The sequence below is a fragment of the Equus asinus genome, chromosome 27 (genome assembly GCF_041296235.1).
Source record: "Equus asinus isolate D_3611 breed Donkey chromosome 27, EquAss-T2T_v2, whole genome shotgun sequence".
NCBI lineage: Eukaryota > Metazoa > Chordata > Mammalia > Perissodactyla > Equidae > Equus > Equus asinus.
The window spans coordinates 19,708,908-19,729,214 of NC_091816.1; the positions used below are offsets into that span (position 1 = coordinate 19,708,908).

Here is a 20,307-nt window from a genome sequence, read left to right on the forward strand (position 1 = left end):
AGAGCTCATAGTCCACAGGATGTTTCCAACTTGCGTAGGTACTTGTCCTGATAAAAATGCAAATGAAAACTTGCTGATAGTTTGTATCAACTTGGGTATGAATTCCTCTGGGAAGAGCTTGTGTCCAAAAAATTCAGGCTACTCTGTATGAACTTTTTATCTGCTTTAATGATCATATTAAACAACACAATTTTATATTTGTGTTTGAATCCAACAACATGTTTTAATTGGTTTCTTTAATTCTATTGCAATTTGAGCAATTGTTTGGGAGACGTTTCTGTGGGACCTAGAGGGAGCCTAGGATGAGCTTTGACAGTCCATCCATCCGGAGGGCTCATTAACATTCTAGAGTGTTTGGGCCACTTGAGGAATTTTCCTTTGTTCTGAGGCAACCTATGCAAGAAAATGAAGTCAGATTGGCTATGATTAATCATGCGAAGTGAGGTTGCTATTTCAGTTTTTAGATTTGACATTTTGCGTTGATCTGGACTTTTGTAAATGAGTAACTTCAAGTCTAAAACCTACTGGGAGTTCATTTTTTTCATCACCTCAAGATAAAATGGCACTGCTGAGTTTTTGAGTGAACCTCAGCTTGGAGTAGGTATTGCACACCAGCTCTGTGCCATGTGAGGACGTGCCAAGTGGTGAACAAGATGCTTCTGTGGATCACAGGTTAGCCTTTATGGAGCTTCATGGTGTTCAGAGTTACTTTCCTACCACATCCTCTTCTCTTTGGCTTTTGAATCTATATTATAAATTTACGTATTTGGAGGCGAAGTTAAATGTCATTCTTTTTAGTAAAATCTTATCAATGTTTACAACTTGAGGGCCATGCTGTTTGAGCAGACTCTGAGATTTAACTGAGCAACTCTTAAAAGATTGGATAAGTGAATCAAGTGGGAGAACTAGAGACTCGGGTTGAAAAAGAAAACCTTCCATTGACTTATTTTCTAATGAAAGCCTTTGTGACAAGGTTCATACAATTTTGACCAACTGTATTTGAACTCGTGGTACTTGTTCTTTGGTAAAAAGAGAAGGAGCTGCTGCTGTTTCATATTCTCTCTATTCTGATTACGTTTATACTTTAGTGAAAGAAAGAAGAACCACATGTATGCACATAAAATGCCTCTGCCCCAATAATTTTATGTAAGCTTTCTGGGAGTTCAAGACTCTGAATTCGAACTAGTGGACACCTACAATTTCGGAAACCCGGAATAACCCTGAGATTCAGAAGGTGTTTCAGCTCCTGGGAAAAATATTTTAGGAGAGGACCCTTTGGGGCAGGATGGGGCCTTTTTGGTCATACTTCCTTTCCTTTTGCTGACGTGAGACTGCTTGTGGCCTCCAGGGAGGAGCTGAGAACATCTCAGAGGTAGGTGTGGTTGTGGGGTCTCTAAGTTAAAGAGCTATGACAGTAACACAATGATACCCATTCTCATTTGTGCCATGGTGGAAGCGGTTTCCTGCCCTCAGACACTTTGGACTTCATTGTCTCCAGCATTGCCACCTTTCTTTCCTCCAAATTCTCAGATTTCTATGTCTGCCTATGGAAATAAGTTTGATTCTAAATTTAGCTGAGATTATTATTTTAAGTGAATTGTAAATTATATGTAACTGGCAAGAAAAGAAAAGAGTGGATAAAAATAGTATCCTTTTTACATATCTGGAATTGGAGCATCTTTAGAATGACATTTGAAATCCAGTCTTATGGCTCAGTGTCAGTGTGATGTGGATCATCTTGTAGAAATCTCTGGAATGTAATAAACTTAAAGTTTAATAGCAATAAAAAGGTCAGACCGAAGAGCCACATAAGCATCACTGTGGAGCCTCGTCAGTTTTTAAAGAGTAGAATAACTGACTGAAACCCTTTCTCTTTACTTGTCATGTTTGTATAATAATGTGCTTAATGTACAACAGTGAGGCAAAGGAAAGAATTTTCTTTTGCAAAACTTGCTTTAGAAGTGATTAAGATTTGTAATGTTTTACAAAAAGCCCTCTTTTAAATGCATTGCATTCATGACATAGTGGTTGTGTAGGTGGAGTAGGACTTGTGTGTGCAGTGTTCATCGAGAAAATAGCACAAAGCACATTCACGTGCCATTGAGACACAATAGTGGGCGTTGATAAAAATTTGTGGTACTAGAGCTTTGAAAACATATCCTGGGCTGGTGCCAGTTTTAATCTCTCCTGAAAATGAGAATTTCACCTTTAAAACGAGATCACTTTTTCATTAGATGATAATACATGAATAAGGCTCAGTATGGTGGAAATTTGGTTATACCACTGTAAAAGTTGGGAGACCATTGTGATAGCTGTTTTGTATTCTAAACTCTAAATAATACATTGAAAACTGTCTTATGGGCAATTTCTGAAGCTTTGGAGCTGTTCTCTCCAGCCTCCCTGGGTGTGGACAGTTACTGAGTTCCTGGCACTATGTGTATGCCAAGCACGGTGCTGCACAGATTCAGAAGGGAGGTAAGCTCCTGAGAATGACATTTTAGGGCTCTTTTTATAGGTTAAGAAATAGATCTTAAGAAGTGTAATTCATCTGAGGTCAGACAGCTGGGGGCAGAGTGAAGACCTCAAGCATTTTGGCTTAGCAAAGCGCTGATTTATATCGGGCCTTTCTGCTTTTGCGACAGCAAATCGTAATCACTGTAATACACCTCTGTGGTAGGAATTTTATAAATGGAGATCAAGATACAATTTTAACTTACAAGTTTTTCGATTTTAGAATTTCTGGGAAATTAACATTTGAATAAGACATTTTAGTATAGTGACATTCTTATGATGCAAACAACTTTTTTAGGTGTCATGCTTTTACCAAAAACATGGAAAAATGTGATCTTAACCTAAAAAGACTTTAAATGTGGATTCTAAGCCATCTAAAGTCATTAGGATTTTAACTCCCTAAGTAGTGCTTTTAAACAATTAAGTTCTGTTTGGAGTGCCTTTGTGTTATCTTAAAAAAAAAAATGCTGCTTGAATTTTTGCTTTTTCAGATTATCGTAGGTAACAGATGGTTTGCACTTAGTTCAGTGAGCCAAATAAAAAAAGAGCAGACTTTGCATAAAATTTGTGTTGATAGTGCATTTTTTCTCCCTGAGATGGATCACATGAACTTTCTGAATAATGAATAGCATATTTACATTATTCTGATCTTTTTTGCTACAGAGTACAAAAAGAATGTGAAGGACAAACAACCCAGCCTTGTCACTTTAAAAGTTATTCTTGTAAATTATTGAGAGTGTTTTTCTATTCTTACTGCATTGCTAACTCTAGGTATGTTGCATGTCCTGACTACTTCTAAAATTGATGAATTGTTCCAGTGACTTTGAAAACTGAAGGCACTTTTTATGTCATTGAACTACATTGAAATAGTAGTAAATTAATTTCTATAAGGATTTTAAACCTTCAACAAAGCCTCGAGAACCCACATCATTTCTCTAATCTCAATTTTGGAAGTATTTAGTACAGTTGCTATCTAATATTTGACTTTCCGTTGATTGACCATCACCGGTCTGTTCATAGTTGTTCGTTAACTCTTGTGTGTGCTGGTGAAAGGTGGAGGTGATGCTGGCATAAGGCAGGCAGGACGGTATTACCGAAGTGGAGGGAAATTGACTAGTGAGGAGTGTAGACACCAGCTGTAGCTGTTGGTACCAATGGTAATGGAAAGACTCTTCTGTTTTAAGAATGGGCCTTTACTTCATCATGTATAATTTTAATGCATTACATATTAGACTAGGGGAATCAGTGAAACTGAACTAAATAATTTCACTTCTACTTTTGTATGTATGAATCAGAATTCACGCTCTTTTCAAGAGTTGGAAGAAAAGTGCTCATTTTACTGAACTACGTATAATTTGTATCGAAGGAAATAAAAGGGGGAACAGAGAATGAAAGAATCTTTATTCTTTTTTTGCCCTCAACAAAATGATGTCTGTAGAATAATGTTTTAAAACAGAGAAAGTAATCTCTCTAGTGTTCACTTTGACAGAACTACTGAAATTATTTCCTCAGTTGAATTTTCTACGTCTTTAAAGACGTATACAGCATTGCTAGTTTTAATAAAACATGAGATTCTAGGCTCAGAACAAGCTTATGCATTTCGTTTCAAGCAGAACCATGCCTGACCATTCCTCATAGGTGTGTGTCTTATGTAAGCATGGGCTGGAGTTTGTACATATGCAGACATATCTGCAGAAAAGTCAAAATTTCCTAACTGGTAACATAAATGACAATATTTCATATTTAAAAACAATAAAATGCTGAGAATATCTGTAACTGTAGAAAACAGCATTTTCTTCTTAACTTCTTAATCCCCAATACTAAATGTTGGTTTTTTCTCAACTGTTTATTTCAGTGCTTAGGAAAAGAGAGGCTTAGAGCTGATATCAGAAGGTCCCTAAGTTCGTTTCTGCCCTAGACGAAAAATAGCAAGTAGCCCATTCTCATTTATTATTCCCTCAGTTTTCCCACTAAGAGCTTCTTGACATCTCTTCTGACCACACCAGGTACGATGGCACTCACAGACGTTAGAGACCCTGTTTGTGCAGCTGGGATGTTCCTGGGGCGGTGGGAGCTGGTGGCTGGTTAAGATAATTCAGTTTATAATCTCAGGAGCGTTTACAGCAGGCTCCAGGTTTTCTTCTCCTCCTTCCTCCTGCCCCTTACTCCTCTTCTTTCCTCTTCCTCCTCTTTCCTTCTCCCTTCTCATTTTTCTTCTTCTGAGCGTTTATGGGCGAACTCTAGTTAAACTTGAGCCATCTCGCTCACCAGAGATCGCGCTGTCAAGGCTGAGATCTTTCGTAGACTGCACTCTGGATGTCTCCGTTAACTGCTGTCCTTGGCATGTAGGTTGTATTTTCTCCTTTGGAGAAGGTCAGCCTGAAGAACCTCACAACATGCACGTGGCAGAGGCTGTGGCGAGCACGCTAGTGTTGGGGAAACCACACATCAGCATCTACTTTCTGGCACAAGAGCAGTATCCTTGCCATCCTCCTCTCATTCTCTTCTTACACTCCGCTTCTCTCAATCCTGACTGTAAATGCGGACTTCAGGACAACTGGCAACCTTGCAGAGGATATAAACAAACCAAATAGTGAATATAGGGCATGTAATTCTGTAACTTTTTAGAAAAGGGTGCTTTCTCAACCATTTCTAGCTTCATGTTAACTTTGTATGGAAGAGCACTTTGTAGTTACTCTAGAAAAGGGCCAGTGTTGTGTTTTCTCTAGATGGCAGCCTCTCCATTAATTATGACATTTAGTCATTGTTTTTCTGAGTAACTTTTTTTTTTTAAAACGTTGACACCTGAGCTAACATCTGTTGCCAATCTTTTTTATTTTTTTTATTCTTTCTTCTTCTCCTCAAAGCCCCCAAGTGCATAGTTGTATATTCCAGTTGTAGGTCCTTCTGGTTGTGCTATGTGCAACGCTGCCTCAGCTTAGCTTGATGAGCGGTGCCATGTCCGCGCCCAGGATCTGAACCAGCGAAACCCTGGGCTGCCAAAGTGGAGCACGTGAACTTAACCACTCGGCCATGGGGCCAGCCCCTCTCAGTAACTTTTAAATGGCGCTAGGAAGGGCTCGGTTGATTTAATTAGACTAATACAGTTACTACTTTTTCAAATCCTGTTGTTACATTTGTTATTGTAAAAATTATTCACAGGATAGAATTCAATGAATTAGATTTGTATTCAAGTATTATCTATCTCTAAAGCATTAAGCATTGTGTATTTATTAAAAGAATTATTACACTTAAAAAACAGCTACTGGCAGAACATATTTTAGACCAGCTTTTTCAAGGATAATGACCATTTTATAAGGACTTACAAGGCACTCAGTGGGGGCTTTACAAACCCTAAACAGCCTTCTCCATTGAGAAAATTACCGATTTACAACTTAGACTCTAAAACTTAGAATTTAGAGAGTTGGAACCTGTACGAGCGCTTGTGACATTCTTTCACAAGCCACCTCTTGACAAACTGTGACATACGGAAGCAGTGATTTCACAGCATTATTTGCTATTCTTCAAGCAAATGAAATTTTTGACTCATGGGCCCAAAGATAAACCTTAAATTTTATAATTTCACTTTATTTTTTGAACATACGGGCACTCAGTAGTTATGGAATGCCCACTTTTCTGTGCAGGACTTCTCTGTGTTCTTAGATACAGACACTAATTTTAAAAAAAAGGACATGTTCTTTGAGCTCTTGGAACTTATAGTCTGAGTCAGACTTACTGGTCTCTCTGTACCCAGAACAGAATAGCAAATGATAGGGCTTTTTTCCCCTAAGTCTTAGAGACATAAAATTAATATCTATCATTAAAAAATAGAACCCCACGTGGTTCTGAAGTAAAATTACATGCCTGTCTCAGCATTCTTGAAGTGTTTTTTTCTATTTAAAAATTTTTTATTGTGAAATACACATCATGAAATTTACCATATTAACCAGTTTTAAGCATACATTTCAGCAGAGTTAATTCACACTGTTGTACAACCAATGTCTAGAACTTCTTGTAAAACTAAAACTCTGTACCCATTAAGCAACTCCCCATTTCCCTCTCCTCTCACCCTGGCACCTGCCATTCTATGAATTTGACTTCTGTAGGTGCCTCATGTAAGTGGAATCAACACACTATTTGTCTTTTTGTGACTGGTTTATTTCACTTAGCATAATGTCTTCAAGGTTCGTCCGTGTTGTAATGTGTCAGAATTTCCTTCATTTTTAAGGCTGAATAAATATTCCATTGTATGTGTACACCTCATTTTGTTTAACCTTTCATCAGTCGAAGGAAACTTGCATTGCTTATACCGTTTGGCTATTGTGAATGATGCTGCTGTGAACATGGGGGTGCAAATATCTGTTTGAATCCCTGCTTTCAATTCTTTTGGATATATACCCAGAAGTAGAAGTGCTGGATCATATAGTAATTTTGTTTTTAATTTTTTGAGGAATTACCATACTGTTTTTTTTGGTATTTTGCTTTGAGGAAGATTAGCCCTGAGCTAACATCTGCTGCCAATCCTCCTCTTTTTTGCTGAAGAAGACTGGCCCTGAGCTAACATCCGTGCTCATCTTCCTCTACTTTATCTGTGGGATGCCTACCACAGCATGGCTTGCCAAGCAGTGCCATGTCTGCACCCAGGATCTGAATCGGCGAACCCCGGGCCACCAAAGCGGAATGTGTGAACTTAACCGCTGGGCCATAGGGCCAGCCCCTTACCATACTGTTTTGATAGTGGTTGAACTATTTTATGTTCCCACCAATAGTGCACAAGGTTTCTAGTTTCTCCACATTCTCACTAACACATTATTTTATTTTTTTATTAACAGCCATGCTAATGGGTGTTAAAGCATTTTTATAGTTACAAACTTGCTCTAAAACCAAAATACAAAATGAGGCACTTTCATTCATTCACACAAAAAGAAGTTTAAAACCTTGCCTGGTTATTTTTCTAGGATTTAAGAATTTTTTGTTTTATTCTCAGGATGAGTTGCGTTTTATATACGTCTATATAATAGCATTGGTCAAAAAAAGAAACTCCTAGTCTTCTCTCAACCCACAAACAGCATGTGCACATCAAAGACGCACAATAGTCTTTATTCTTTGTTACTAGGGTTCGTGCTCCGCCCTTATAGGATTGCCTGGGACCAGAAGCATCTCTGCACATTCGTGAGGCTTCCTTGACCTCACAGAGTCTCTCATTGGTTTGGTCCCAGTTCTCTGGGTCCAGGCATGTAATACAAAGGAATGAAACAGGTCACTGCAAAATAGTATGGGAATGGTAGGGAACTGTGGTGAACCAGAGAACAACCAATATTAAAAATACTGTGTGCCCGAAAACCTACCCTGGGAGTTGGGAGGAGTGACTGATAAAACCCCACTGGGGCTGGCCCCGTGACCTAGTGGTTAAGTTCTGCAAGCTCTGCTTCGGTGGCCCTAATTCAGTTCCCAGTGCAGACCTACACCACTCAGCAGCCATACACAATAGAGGAAGACTGGCACAGGTGTTAGCTCAGGGCGAATTTTCCTTAGCAAAAAAAAATAACCCAGCAGAGTCCCTGACATTGTGAAAAAAGTAGATGTGAAAGGAGACTGCAGCCTAGAAAACCCATGTTTTTTGCTCCAAATATGTTGGAACACATTGGTGTATAAAACAATTGCAAATATATTTTCCCTTCTTAAAAATACACATAGAGGGGGCCAGCCCTGTGGCCGAGTGGTTCAGTTCGCGCGCTCCGCTCTGGCGGCCCAGGATTTTGCCGGTTCGGATCCTGGGCGCAGACATGGCACAGCTCGTCACGCCATGCTGAGGCAGCATCCCACATGCCACAACTAGAAAGACCCACAACTAAAAATACACAACTATGTACTGGGGGGCTTTGGGAAGAAAAAGGAAAAATAAAAAAAATCTTTAAAGAAGAAATACACATAGAAAGGAAGAGACTGGGAGATACGTAGCAGCTGTTGATTAGAGTTGACTCCTTAAAGCTATCTATCTGCAATGATTTAAATTTTAAGTCTTCCAGACTTCCCTCTTCTCTTAAAGCTGCTCTGAGCGGGAGCAAAAGTCAGTCTTGCTCAGTGGAATGTCCTTCCCCTGCTTCTTAGATCCTGTGTTCATCTTATAGGCTGGCTTCAACATCCTTTCTTTCAGCCAAAAGTGTTGTCTTGTAAAAATGGTCAATGAAAGCCTCATCTCCAAGCAGATTCTTCTCTTTCAAATTCATGGATCACAACTACCTTAGGTCTTGGAAGTATCTCAGCAGTGAGGATAAAGACAATGGAGAGTTGATAAATTTTACTGAAATGAGAAAGATAAAAATCTGTTGGTGTGTGATGTGAATATTCCCCGTGTTTGGTTTTGTCATTGTCTGGGCGAAGTGGGTAAAGGGCAGAAGTTTTCTTTTCTGGTTTTGTAGAAAATTGTTCTATGCAGGTTCCTTGGTAGAGCTTTCATTAAAGGTATTACCTACTAGTCTGAATTCAGTATTCCTTACAGGGGTACAGAGAAAAGGGGAGAGGAAAAGAGGAGTTATGGTTGTTAACACTAAAATAGACTTGTTGCATCAAGTGAACCTTTAAACTGAGGAAAGGTTTACCAAATCAATATTTATGTGATCTGAGTAGTGGATGTGAAATGGTGTAATGCCCCTTGGCACTTTTCCAAAGTCATCAATATTATGAGGACATACTTCATGGGTTTGTAAATTTTCTAGTCACTGTGAACTTCCGTGACTGCCACTATTTGGAAGGTGAGGCTATTGCGTGAGGTGGGAAGCCGTTGGCAATACGCACTTTGGTATAAACTGTTCGCTTGTAATCTGACAGTGGTTTATACATAGGCAGAGAATCAAGAAAAACTTAGTTTTTTAGCCACAAAAAAGAAATCGTATCATTAAATCCTAGAATCTGAGTTGGCGCCTACCTTAGCTAATACCCTTCTAACTCAACCTGGTTCTGCAGATTTCTGAATCTTTCCGAATTACATGTCCTCTGTTTAAAATAATGACAGAAACATGAACATTAACTGGGAGGCAGCTTCTTGTGAGTAGGAACACTATTAGGGAGGTCTCTATTTTATTGGGTCAGTATTGTACTCTTTTTTATCTTATATCCTTTATTCGGAGTTTTGTCTTGTAGTATAACCTGGGTAGAGTCCTTGTCGTCTTACATCTTGCCATTCACATATTTGAAGAAAGTTATCATCTCTTCTCTACGTCCTTTTTTTCCTCAAGAGTGAAAAATAGTGAAATATAGAAATACTACCACCTTATGTTTCTGAAGCTGTTTGCTATTTGCCAGATGCTTTTCTTGTTCGTGTAATAGCAGATTGGGTTTTAAAGTTGAGGAGAAGACTGAGACTCCGGTGACTGGCCCAGGCACATGGCCGGTGACTCTCAGCGCTTACTGGCTGGACGTAGAGCAGGGTTCTGTCCCTGGGCCCCAGCGACATCCCTGCTTATTGTACCTGAACACCTGCAGTTTCTTTAATTGCTTTGCAAGAGGTGGTGTGGTTTCCAGACCCCTAACCCTATCCTGGCCACTCTTCACTGGACATGCTTGGTCAGCATTTAAGAAAAAGTTAGTGGCTATAGCCAAACATCCATCCATTCAGGAAATATGCGAGTGGCTGCTATGTGCCAGGCGTTCTCTAGGTATTGGGCATACACCAGTGAACAAAGCAGTCACATGACATCCCTGCCCTCAAGAAGCTTACATTCTGAGGGTTTACACTGGGGTTCAGGCCCCTGCTCCCACAACCAACACCCAAGAGGAGTTTGGAAAAGGGGACCACAGAGTTCGCATACCAGATTCTGTGCTGTTAAAGAGTGAAGGTGGAAATTGTATATGAAAACTTCAGATGATGTATCAAATATGTATCTACTATCTCTGCTCATTTCTCCCTTTTCATCCGTTCAAACAGATTAAGAAAATAATGTTGACTTCCACTGCAGTGTACCAATTTATTTCCAGGCACAAAACAAGGCCACAGAAAAACTTTGGTAATAGAAGAGAAAGGTCCCTGATATTACCAGAGGACATTTGAAATAAAAATCCAAGCAAAATGAAAAAACCATGGAAGATTTGATTTTGCAGGGCCAAAAGACTTTATTTGTTCTGAAATATGTTTCAAATTCAGAAATATGGGGGGAATTGAGAATATTAGATATTTGAGAACCCAAGAGGTGGATAAGGAATGAACTAGATAAATTGTGAAATGAATACAGTGTTTCAGAAAATGTTGTATGTTTTAGTAAAAGCAGTAAAAGCCTTCAGCTTGTTATTGCAGGAAGCCTTCTTAGAGTAAGTCATTGGAGGATTTTGTAGCTAGAAGGAATAAGTTTTAATATGTGTTGGAATTTTTGGTACAAATATAAGTTAATGATACTTATCCAGTTATTTTTCTTGGTTCTTAGTTTTTCTCCATTGCTTATATTTTAATAACTGTTCCACGTCTTAAGATAGTGCGGTTCATGAGTTTGAAAGGTTACAATCTATTGGAGATGAGGTTTTAAGATCCCAACATCTTCCCAATATATTTTTGGTAACGTCTTGCTGATGACTTTCAAATTATCTTTCATCAGCTGCGTGTTAGGTGGGCTGCCAAGAGCCTGGGAGCAGCTGGAATTCTGCATTTCTCCTTGTTTCTAGGTTATGACATGGAGGAGAGAACCTGTGCTTTGGAGCCACACAGCCTTAGGTTCAAATTGTGCTCTGTGATTTTGAGCAAGCTGCTTAACATCCCTGAGCATCAGTGTCATCGTCTGAAGATGGGGCATTTTCCTCGAGGTGATTGTGAGGCCTAAATAAAATATTGCATGAGAGAGCAATGAATGACCCCAATTATTAGTTTTTATTTTCATATCCCAAAGCCTGTGGTAAAATGGCCTTGCTTAAAAATGGAATCTCCTTTGAATTGTTTTTTCTTCCCAAATGATAGTCTCAAATATTTCTTCCTGCCTCCCTCCCTCCCTCGTTTCTCACTCTTTCTCACAGCATCAGAACTAAAGGAACACTATCCTGCATCTCCAGCAATTCTCCTTCTCTTCAGCATGCTATATTGAGTTCGATGATGTAATCGTTAGCTAACATTGGCCTTTACCCAAGCTGTGGCGACAAATTTCTTTCCTTAAGGCATACTCTGGATACTATTTCATCTCAGTTTAGAATGTGTACTTCATAACTGGACTATTTGTTGGCAGAGAACTGCCTGTGCTTTGCTTTCTGGGATGTGGAAGTTAACACTGTGCTCCTCAGAGCTCTCTGCTTCCTCAGACCAGTGCTCATCACAGGAAATAGTCTGAAAGAATTGTAAACTTCATGCTTGTCTCTTTCCGTGGGGTCAACCGACCCACATCTTCAGTGGCTGTAACAAAATACAACCATTAGCGAAAAAAAAGTTTTGTGGGTTTTTTTTTGGTTGTGAAACTTCATGACATTGCTTCTAAAAGGGTAATGCCCATGTTATGTCTTCTTATGAAGAGTCAGACAGACTTGATTTTGTATTGTGACTTTGATATGTACTGGCTAGTACCTAACCTCTCTGAGCTTTGGTTGTCTCATCTGTAAACTAGACATAGTAGTAGTACCTACCTCATAGGGTTATTGGGTAATTTCATTGGGTCAGTATATGTAATGCACTTAGCCTAGCTCCTAAAACCTAGTATGCCTTTGACAAATGTTAGCTCTTAGTAGTAGCAGCAGAAGTAAAAGTCATAGCGGTGATAGTATGTTCACGTACATTTTATGAACATGTCTCATTCCAGGGACTTAGCAGAACTCTTCTTAAATTTTAAATTGATGATTGCCTACTCTTTAAGCAATATCAATGCAAGTCTCTCTCTTCTTATATATTCCTGCTGCCATTTTTCTCTTCCCAGGATAACTGTAGGTTGCCTGTCCCTGAATCCTGTTCCTTCCAGCTCTGCCCTCAAGGTCAGCCTCCGCTGAGGAGGTGGACTTAACAGGCTCTTCTCTGGCTTCTGACCCTGCCTTGATAAGTAGGTGCTTGTTGCCTTGTGGCTCCCAAATCTTTGCTTCAGATGCTTCAGGCTATTTCTCTTTTTCCTCTGCTACTGCATCTTGTCCCCTTCATTCACTTCCAGGTCACTTATATAAAGAGGCAGGTTTCTCCAGGTCTTCTGAGTAAGAGTGGCCAGGTTCCTAAAACAAAAGTTAACATTCAGTTTACCAAGCTTACACTTTCTGATTGCTTAAAATATTTTCTGCCATCTCTTCTCCATAAAGCCTTCCAGACTGACCCAAGAAGAATACCCTGCTTCTTCTAGGAAACCTGGCACTGGATCCAGCATCAATGTCTACTTGTAGAACAACTGATGGATTGGAACTGCTTATTCCTCAGCAATGAATTGGGGAAAAGAAGAGTTTTCTGTAAGAAGGAACTATTGGTGATTATTATAGTGAAACACATATATTAAAGCTCTCTATATTATATTTAGTCTTGAATGCTATTTGGCACTGATTTTAGAGTTTGGGGCATTTTGAGACTTTGATAAGTGTCAAATGTGTTTTAAATCTTAAAACATAGGTTGTGCATAACAGATAGCAAACATGTTTTAGGAAAGAATCATCAAAGACAGAAAGTTTCTTATTGTGGCATATGTTCCATCAAAATATATTTCAAGGCAGAGTCGTATCAAGCTTAGGGATTCATGAGAATGTATTTTTGGCTATAATAGATAATATATATGTATATATGTTATATATATTTGTATATCTCCTTTAATTCTTTAATAAAAATGTTAGTACTTTTTCAACACAGAAATTGTTAAAAATTTTGAAAATAGTAAAAAAATTAAAAATATTTTAGTATCTTTTTCAGTTCAAGGATGTGTGGTAAGTGCCAAAGGAGTTCTCTGAAGACACATAGAGCACAGTTTCTGCCCTCCAGGTTTATCAGATGTGTATGTGTTGGGGACAGGATAATAAGCCAAATACATATGGTGCTCCAGTCCAGGGCACAGGTGATGACTGCCATCCGGAGAGATGTCAACAGGCTATCTTTGAGCTCTCTGAAAAGGGATCACTTCCACTTGAGGGGATCAAGAGGAAGTTTCATGGAGAAGGTAGGATTTGGAAAGGATCTTGATAGGGGAGTAAAAGGATATCTACAGGTAGACGTGAGGTTGAGAAGACATTCTTGATGGGGAAACAGCAGGAGCAAAGGACTCTAAAGAGTGTGAGACCTGCTGGCAAAATAGCACCCAATTTTCTTTGACCAAAGTAAGGGGGGGATGGAAGGGAATTGGAGGGAGGGGAAAGGAAAGGAAATAATAACAGTAATAGCTCACATTTATTGAGTACTTTGTGCCAGGCACTGTTTTAAACACTCATGTTAACTAATTTAATCCTAAGGAAGATACGACTAGACATACAGGTTGGCTCATAGTTGGGACTTTGAATGAGGTCAGGAGTTTGCATTTTGGTTTGCAGTGAGGTGTCTGAATTGCAGCAAGGAATAACTGAGCTCCTGTGGAGTGAGGACCATGGGATGAACTGAGGTTACAACAATGAGGATAGCGTTCATGGAAATTTTAAATTGCAGTAATTGGGCATATATTTAGTCCCCGTGAGCAGTAGTGTTAGTATTTTGATATTTGCAAATTTCCAGGTCTCCAAGAAAGAGGATATCTTTTGAAATAGAGTAGCACATGAGTTTATTTTATACTTCAGTATTGATTTGTGACCACAGAACTGCTATATAAAAATTTTTAAAAGTATCTTAAGAGCAAATCAATTCTGTTACCTGCTTTAAAGATACTTAACTTTTAAACCTTGAGCTAAAATAAATGTTACTGAAATGACCTTCTGTAAACCTATTTCAGGCTTAGCATTTTTTAGATATAATTTGATTTTGAAGGAAAACACATAGTACCATAACAATATTTACTCTCACCTGTTCCTTGATATTATTGATTAAGCTAATATATGCAAAGTAACTACTTTTTTTTTTTCCTTTTGGTCTTTTTTGTAGTCCTTGAGACTTTTTAGGATACTTGCCTTCTAGGAAAAATATATTTAAAGTATGAAAGTGTATATTTTGATAGAGGGAGGGCAAAGAAATGTTTATATTTCAGAAAAATGCAGGGAAATGCTCATAAGAATTCAGGCCAAAATTTGGGAAAACTGTGTTTTTCCCACACACCAAAAAGCTTGTAAACAGCCTATGTTTGTTCTTTGTGATTGATGGCCAGGGGACAGTGCAAGGTTGAAAGCATTCACATCAGATTAATTTGGCAGGGTTCTGACAGTTCCCTGATATTTAATTCTAGGTGCACTTTCTGTCCTGTTATTTCTGTGTAAACTTCTTGGTTAAGGAGTTACACTGAGGGAGTCCTGCTGTCTTATCCACCCTGAATTGTGCCTGCCATCCATCTAGTGCCTCTGGAATCCTGCTCCCAGGCCAGACCTTGCTGTGAAGACAGCCCTGGTGGGACCCAGCCCAACGGTGGTGCCAGTAGCCCTGGAGAGGTGCTCTTCACTGGAAGAAGCAGCACTGGGCTGTGGCCTCTTTTCGGCTTTCTGGCAGCAAGTCTTTCATTAGCATGGGGTGCTGGGATATGCTTGGCTAAGGAGGAAAACCCGAGGCAAAGTGTTGAAGAAAGTCCAACTCTTTACTTGTGTCCATGCCCAGAATGATGCATTGCTTGTATGCAGCCAGTTGTAAAAGGAAGAAACCAAACCCAAATGTGAAATGCGAGTTTCTTAATGCTTTCGTTTCCAAGTTTAAAGTTTTCTTGCAGGCAACTTCCCTGGGGAGATATCACCCAGTGGCCATGCTCAGGAAATTGTATTTGCAAAGTTCTTTGAACTGAGGCTACAGAATATCATTGAGACTGAACAATAATGTCAATAGTGGCTGTAGCAAGACCTCTTAGGCAAGAGGAAGAGAGGAATCTAGGCTATACTTGGGGCCTTAGAGACTAAAATCCAATCTGATACTCTTTGACTTTTAACTGGTTTAAATGCTACACTAATTATAAGGAGCAAGTACATGAGGATTTCTATTTCCATAAATATAGTGGGCTATATTTTAAGTGGATTGAAAATTAGTCAATCATATTTACTATAATCTATCATCTTAATTTGTGTTTTGTATTTTTTCTCATTTCTTGGCAATTTTTGGATTTTACTTATTTTTCCATTTATTTCCTCCCCTTATTTAAATGATATGCACTCTACTTCTATTCTTTTAGTGCATACCTCTGAAATTTTACCATGCATACTTTTAAAAAAGTCCCTCAGCTCTCCTCTTTAATGATACAAAAACCATAAAATTCATGAACTATAACTTACCTGTATTTGCTGTCTTGCATTTTAGTTTCTGAATTCTCTCTTTAGCTGTGTCTAATATGTTGTTTAACTCATACACTGAGTTTTTAATTTCTTTGATTATATTTTTTATTTCTATAAGTTCTGTTCTTTTAAAAAATCTGCCTGGTTATTTTGGTTGTCTCTTGTTTTGATTCATTTTTTAAAATTTAATCGTTTATTTCTTTGAACTTTTTCTACATAGTTATTCCATATGCTTGTCTAGTATTTCCAGTACCTAAAGTCTTAGGGGGTTTAAATCTGCTGGTTGTTTCCATTGACTCTAACATGTAATGGTTTATTTTATTATTTGTGTTTGGAAATTTTTGATTATGAACTCATGTTGAATTTAATCAGTGGGAATTCTGAAGGCCTAAATAGGGTAGGCTTTCCTCTGGGGAGGACTTAGATTTGTATTCACAAATACGCTAACAGACTACTTTATTAGGTGCATAAAACTGCTACTGACCTGGACTACATTAGCCCCCTTTGTCCTGCCCCAGCACAGTCTTAGTTTCAACTCTCTCATCTGGAGGAGGGCCTGAGGCTTTGTGCTTACATAGACATTTTTCCCTTCATATTAACTTACCGTCCAGTCTTCTGCTTTCATCTCTCTTCTTCGTGTTTATCCTCTCTGTATCTGTCTATCTGTCTGTTTCTTTCTGTGTGTGTGTCTGTCTGTCTCTGTCTCTTTGCCTTGGGAAATTTCCATTATTTTCAACTGAGCTCTACCATATGATGTCGTCTCTTACCTAGGATTTAGCTGTGTTTTTGTAGGAAAGCTCTGCAGAGTATGCAGCCCACTATATTTATGGAAACAGAAATCTTCATGTACTTGCTCAGAATAATTAGTGTAGGGAAATTTTGTAGTTTTCAATAAACAATTATGATATGAGAAAGATATACCTACAAGAATTAACAGTTACATATATTTGTAAAATTTAGCCTCTCATTTCTCAGGTCTCCTGACATCTGAAAGACTGTTGTAGAGCCTTCAAGAGACTAATGTCAGTAGGCTGATGTTTGAGTATAAAGGAATTTTTTGTTCAGAAAGAGAATTTTTGCTTCTTAAGCACAAAATCAAGATTTTTTTTCTCTCCTTTAAATTCCTCTCCTAAAATTTGGATAAAGAAGAAAAGACTTGTTTATACAAAATCTCTTGGAGGAGAGGGGTGCGAGGGGGCGAGGATGGAAGGGGAGCCTGCCCCTTTGGTCTCATTGGGCTTCCCTGAAATGCCTTTGGGGAGTGAGTTGGAGAACCACTGAGCAGAGGTGCAGCTTTGGCCACCTAGTTAGGAAGTAGATCTCTTCCTCTCAGAGCGTTGCAAGGCACATAGTTTGGTCATGAGTAGCTGGAGATAGAACTCAGTGTGATTACCCATGTGATGCCATTGACAGAGCACTGGATGGAATGGGGAAACCTAGCTTCTGAACCAGTCTCATTGGCTGTCTGTGTGCCCGGAAAAAGTCCCCGGGCTTCAGTTCTCTCCTTTAAATTTAGAGTACTGGACTGGCAATCCACTTTATTCTAAATCTTAATTTCTATGGATCTGCATATCTTTAAAAATAAAAGTAAATAGCTTTTATAAATGAATTATTTTTGGTGTTCCAAGTTGCGAGTTTCAAACACACGTCTTTGGTTTATATTATAAGTTAACAAGAGCCACTACCATGCGTTGAGTGCCTGCTCTGGAGTGAGCACTTCACATGCATCATCCCGTTTGACCTTCATAACAACCTTCTGAGAATGATGTCTTCATTTTACCAATGAGAAAATGAGGGCTCACAAGTAAACACGGTCTGCCTGCCTCTAAAACCCCACGCTCTTCCTACCTGGCTTGCTAATTTTAGGAGTCTGCTTTTATCACTTAGCTATAGGATCAAATGCGTGTGGATGGTAATATTATAATTACACTTGCTTCATATTAGAATTTTGGAATTGATGCCTGGAAGGATGGGAATAATTGTTGTTTTGTTGCCATTGTAAAGGAGCTAACAAAAAGCAATTTGCCCGCTCCTTCCCCCTTCAACCCCACCCTGGGAATGAGTAAAATAATTGGCTTAAGTCTTTATGTATTTTTGTACGTAGTTGTGACTGTCACGTCGAACCCTGATTTTTTTCTAGCTTGTTTGTAGTGGGGAAAATTAGGAGCCACAATTTGCCATTAGGAACAACTTCTTAGCATACGTGACTGGTTTCTCTGCTCACTTGCTGTGCATAGTGATAGTACTTTAACTTTTGGAAGTGGAGAAGTTACCAAAAATTATTGATCGGGCAAGAGTCAAGGATGGCTCAGAGCTAGACTCCACCCCTGCCTCTAGATGAAGTTATAATCTAACGTGGTGGTATTTTTCCACATATTTTCCCTACATTTGTGTTCTTAAAGCTATCCTTCAGCCCACCAGAGAAGTTTGCCTTGACTTTTTCAATTGAATAATACCCTTCACTGGGTATCTTAGATATGCTACGCTCTTGGTCTGCCCCATTAGAAAGAACACTTTGGTTATGAGTATTTCTCTATTTGAAGAAACAGGAGGTATTTAGAATTCTAAAAAAAAAAAAAAAAGAAAACAACTAAACAGACAAGCTCTAGAATATGAAACAAGGAAATGGCCCAAAGTCGTAGTTGTAATTATTAGTATTTGTTGCATTTTCATCTGATTCCTAAATAAATTATCTTTACACTCACAGAAAGATGTCCTAGAGAAAGGACACCACACAGATAGGGGTTCGGATGTGTGACCTGTAGGAGTGGCAAGTCCTGAGGGAGGCACAAGTGATAATATGAACCATTTGTTTCCTGGGGTTTTCATTCGACAATGAGCTGTTTACCCTCAAATTATCACGCTGGAGTTCTGCGTGCTTGGTTAGCGATTGGGTGCCTGGGAGCTCGTGCTCAGAGCACATTAGGCAACTCAGTGGTGCTAAAGCTGTAAATGATGAAACGTTTTGCTGCTTGCAAACAAGAACATTCCGGCAAACTGGATTTGTTGAAACCTTCCTGTGAAAGATTCTTAAACAAACTTGGTCTTTGTTGACATAAGACAAATAAAATAGAGAGGCCAAGTAGTGAGAGTTTAGGAGGCTCAAAGAATTTGCACAAGCTATACTTTTTGGTAATAGTCATAAAATGTTTGTCCCTTGGTGATAGGAAATCATTTGCTTACACCTTAGAACATTCCCTAATGACCAGCTAGATTCAGTCTGTGTACCCTAGATTTAAAAAAAGTAGATTTCTAAATAGTCAGAGAAAATATGGATGTAACTTCATGGACTATATGTAACCCTAAAAGGTAATACTGTTTGGAAAGAAGAAAAGACAAATTCAATCAAAATCCTAATCAGGTAATGTGCTCAGAGTGAGGAAGAGGAAGAGCTGATCCCAGACAGGTTCATTATGGCCGCAATAATGGAGTTCATTTGAGGGGCTCAGACTTAAAAGGTAATGGTATGAATCTGTGAAAAATACAAAGGAATGTTTGAGCTGAAACTTCATGAAATATTTAGCCAGGAAGGTGACCAAGAAAGGGGGAACCTGGTGTGGTAGTGGTGAGTGACTGAGAGAAGGCAGAGCTGTGAAATCCCTCTCTTGCTTTTGTCTTTACAAGATGTGTGGCTATCTGACTAGGAGGTTAGAACAAATAACTAGAAGGAAACCTGAAGCCCAGATTGGTGAGGAGAACCTAGATGCTTTGAACTGGTTCACAGTTTCAGGCCTGGATGAATTACATCTTGCGATATTAAAATAATTTGTAGATGTGAGTGTGGCGTGACTATCTGTAATCTCGGAGATGCCCTGAAGTATAAGAAAGGGAGCAGAAGAAAGGAAAGAGGCAGTTACTCTTATTTTTAAAATGCAGGCCAGTGTATGTCCTGGAAACCACAGATTAGGGAGCTGGACACAGTTTACCAGCAAAATTCTGGCAAGTTGTGGTATGTAGTTGGAAAAGAAGTGACTGATTCCCGAAATGCATCATGAGTTCACCAAGACCAAGTTATGCCTGACAAGCTCCACACCCTCTTTTTACCTGGTTATTTGAGTGGTGGATTTGAGAAGTTTAAACATGATATGTTAGATTTCAGGAAAGCGTTTAACACCATGTGTTGTGATAACCTTGGGATAAGCTGGAGAGAAATGTGGATTTCTAGTTGGTTGCATGATACACCAGAGTGTTGATTAATGGGTCGATACCCAATGGACGTTCCTGGTGGCATGCCGTGGCACTCTGTCCTTGGCCCTGTCAGGTTTAACAGTTTTTATCATTTACTTGGATTAAAATAGAAGACATGCTTATTAAATTTGCAGTGACATAAAGATAGGATGCTTAATACATTGATTGATGGACTTGTATTACACATAATCCCAAATAATATGCAATTTAAAATCCTGAATTTAGGTTTTAAAATAATCCGTGAAACAAAATGGAATCAAGAAGACCAGTCTATACAGATAGATACCT

The 20,307-nt window shown here is 38.9% G+C and overlaps 1 protein-coding gene across 5 annotated transcripts in view; it reads left to right on the plus strand.

The window, feature by feature from the left end:
* The window catches only part of SLC7A2 (solute carrier family 7 member 2), a 65,054-nt gene that overhangs the window by 6,758 nt on the left and 37,989 nt on the right, over positions 1-20,307 (plus strand). For 2 of the 5 annotated variants that reach the window (XM_070499729.1, XM_014836501.3), the window contains exon 2: positions 12,763-12,906. The exons of the other annotated variants lie outside the window; for them this stretch is intronic. In XM_070499729.1, the coding sequence (XP_070355830.1) occupies positions 12,880-12,906 (27 nt within the window). In that variant the 5' untranslated portion in view covers positions 12,763-12,879. The remainder of the gene's footprint in view (positions 1-12,762; positions 12,907-20,307) is intronic. 5 annotated transcript variants of the gene reach the window in all.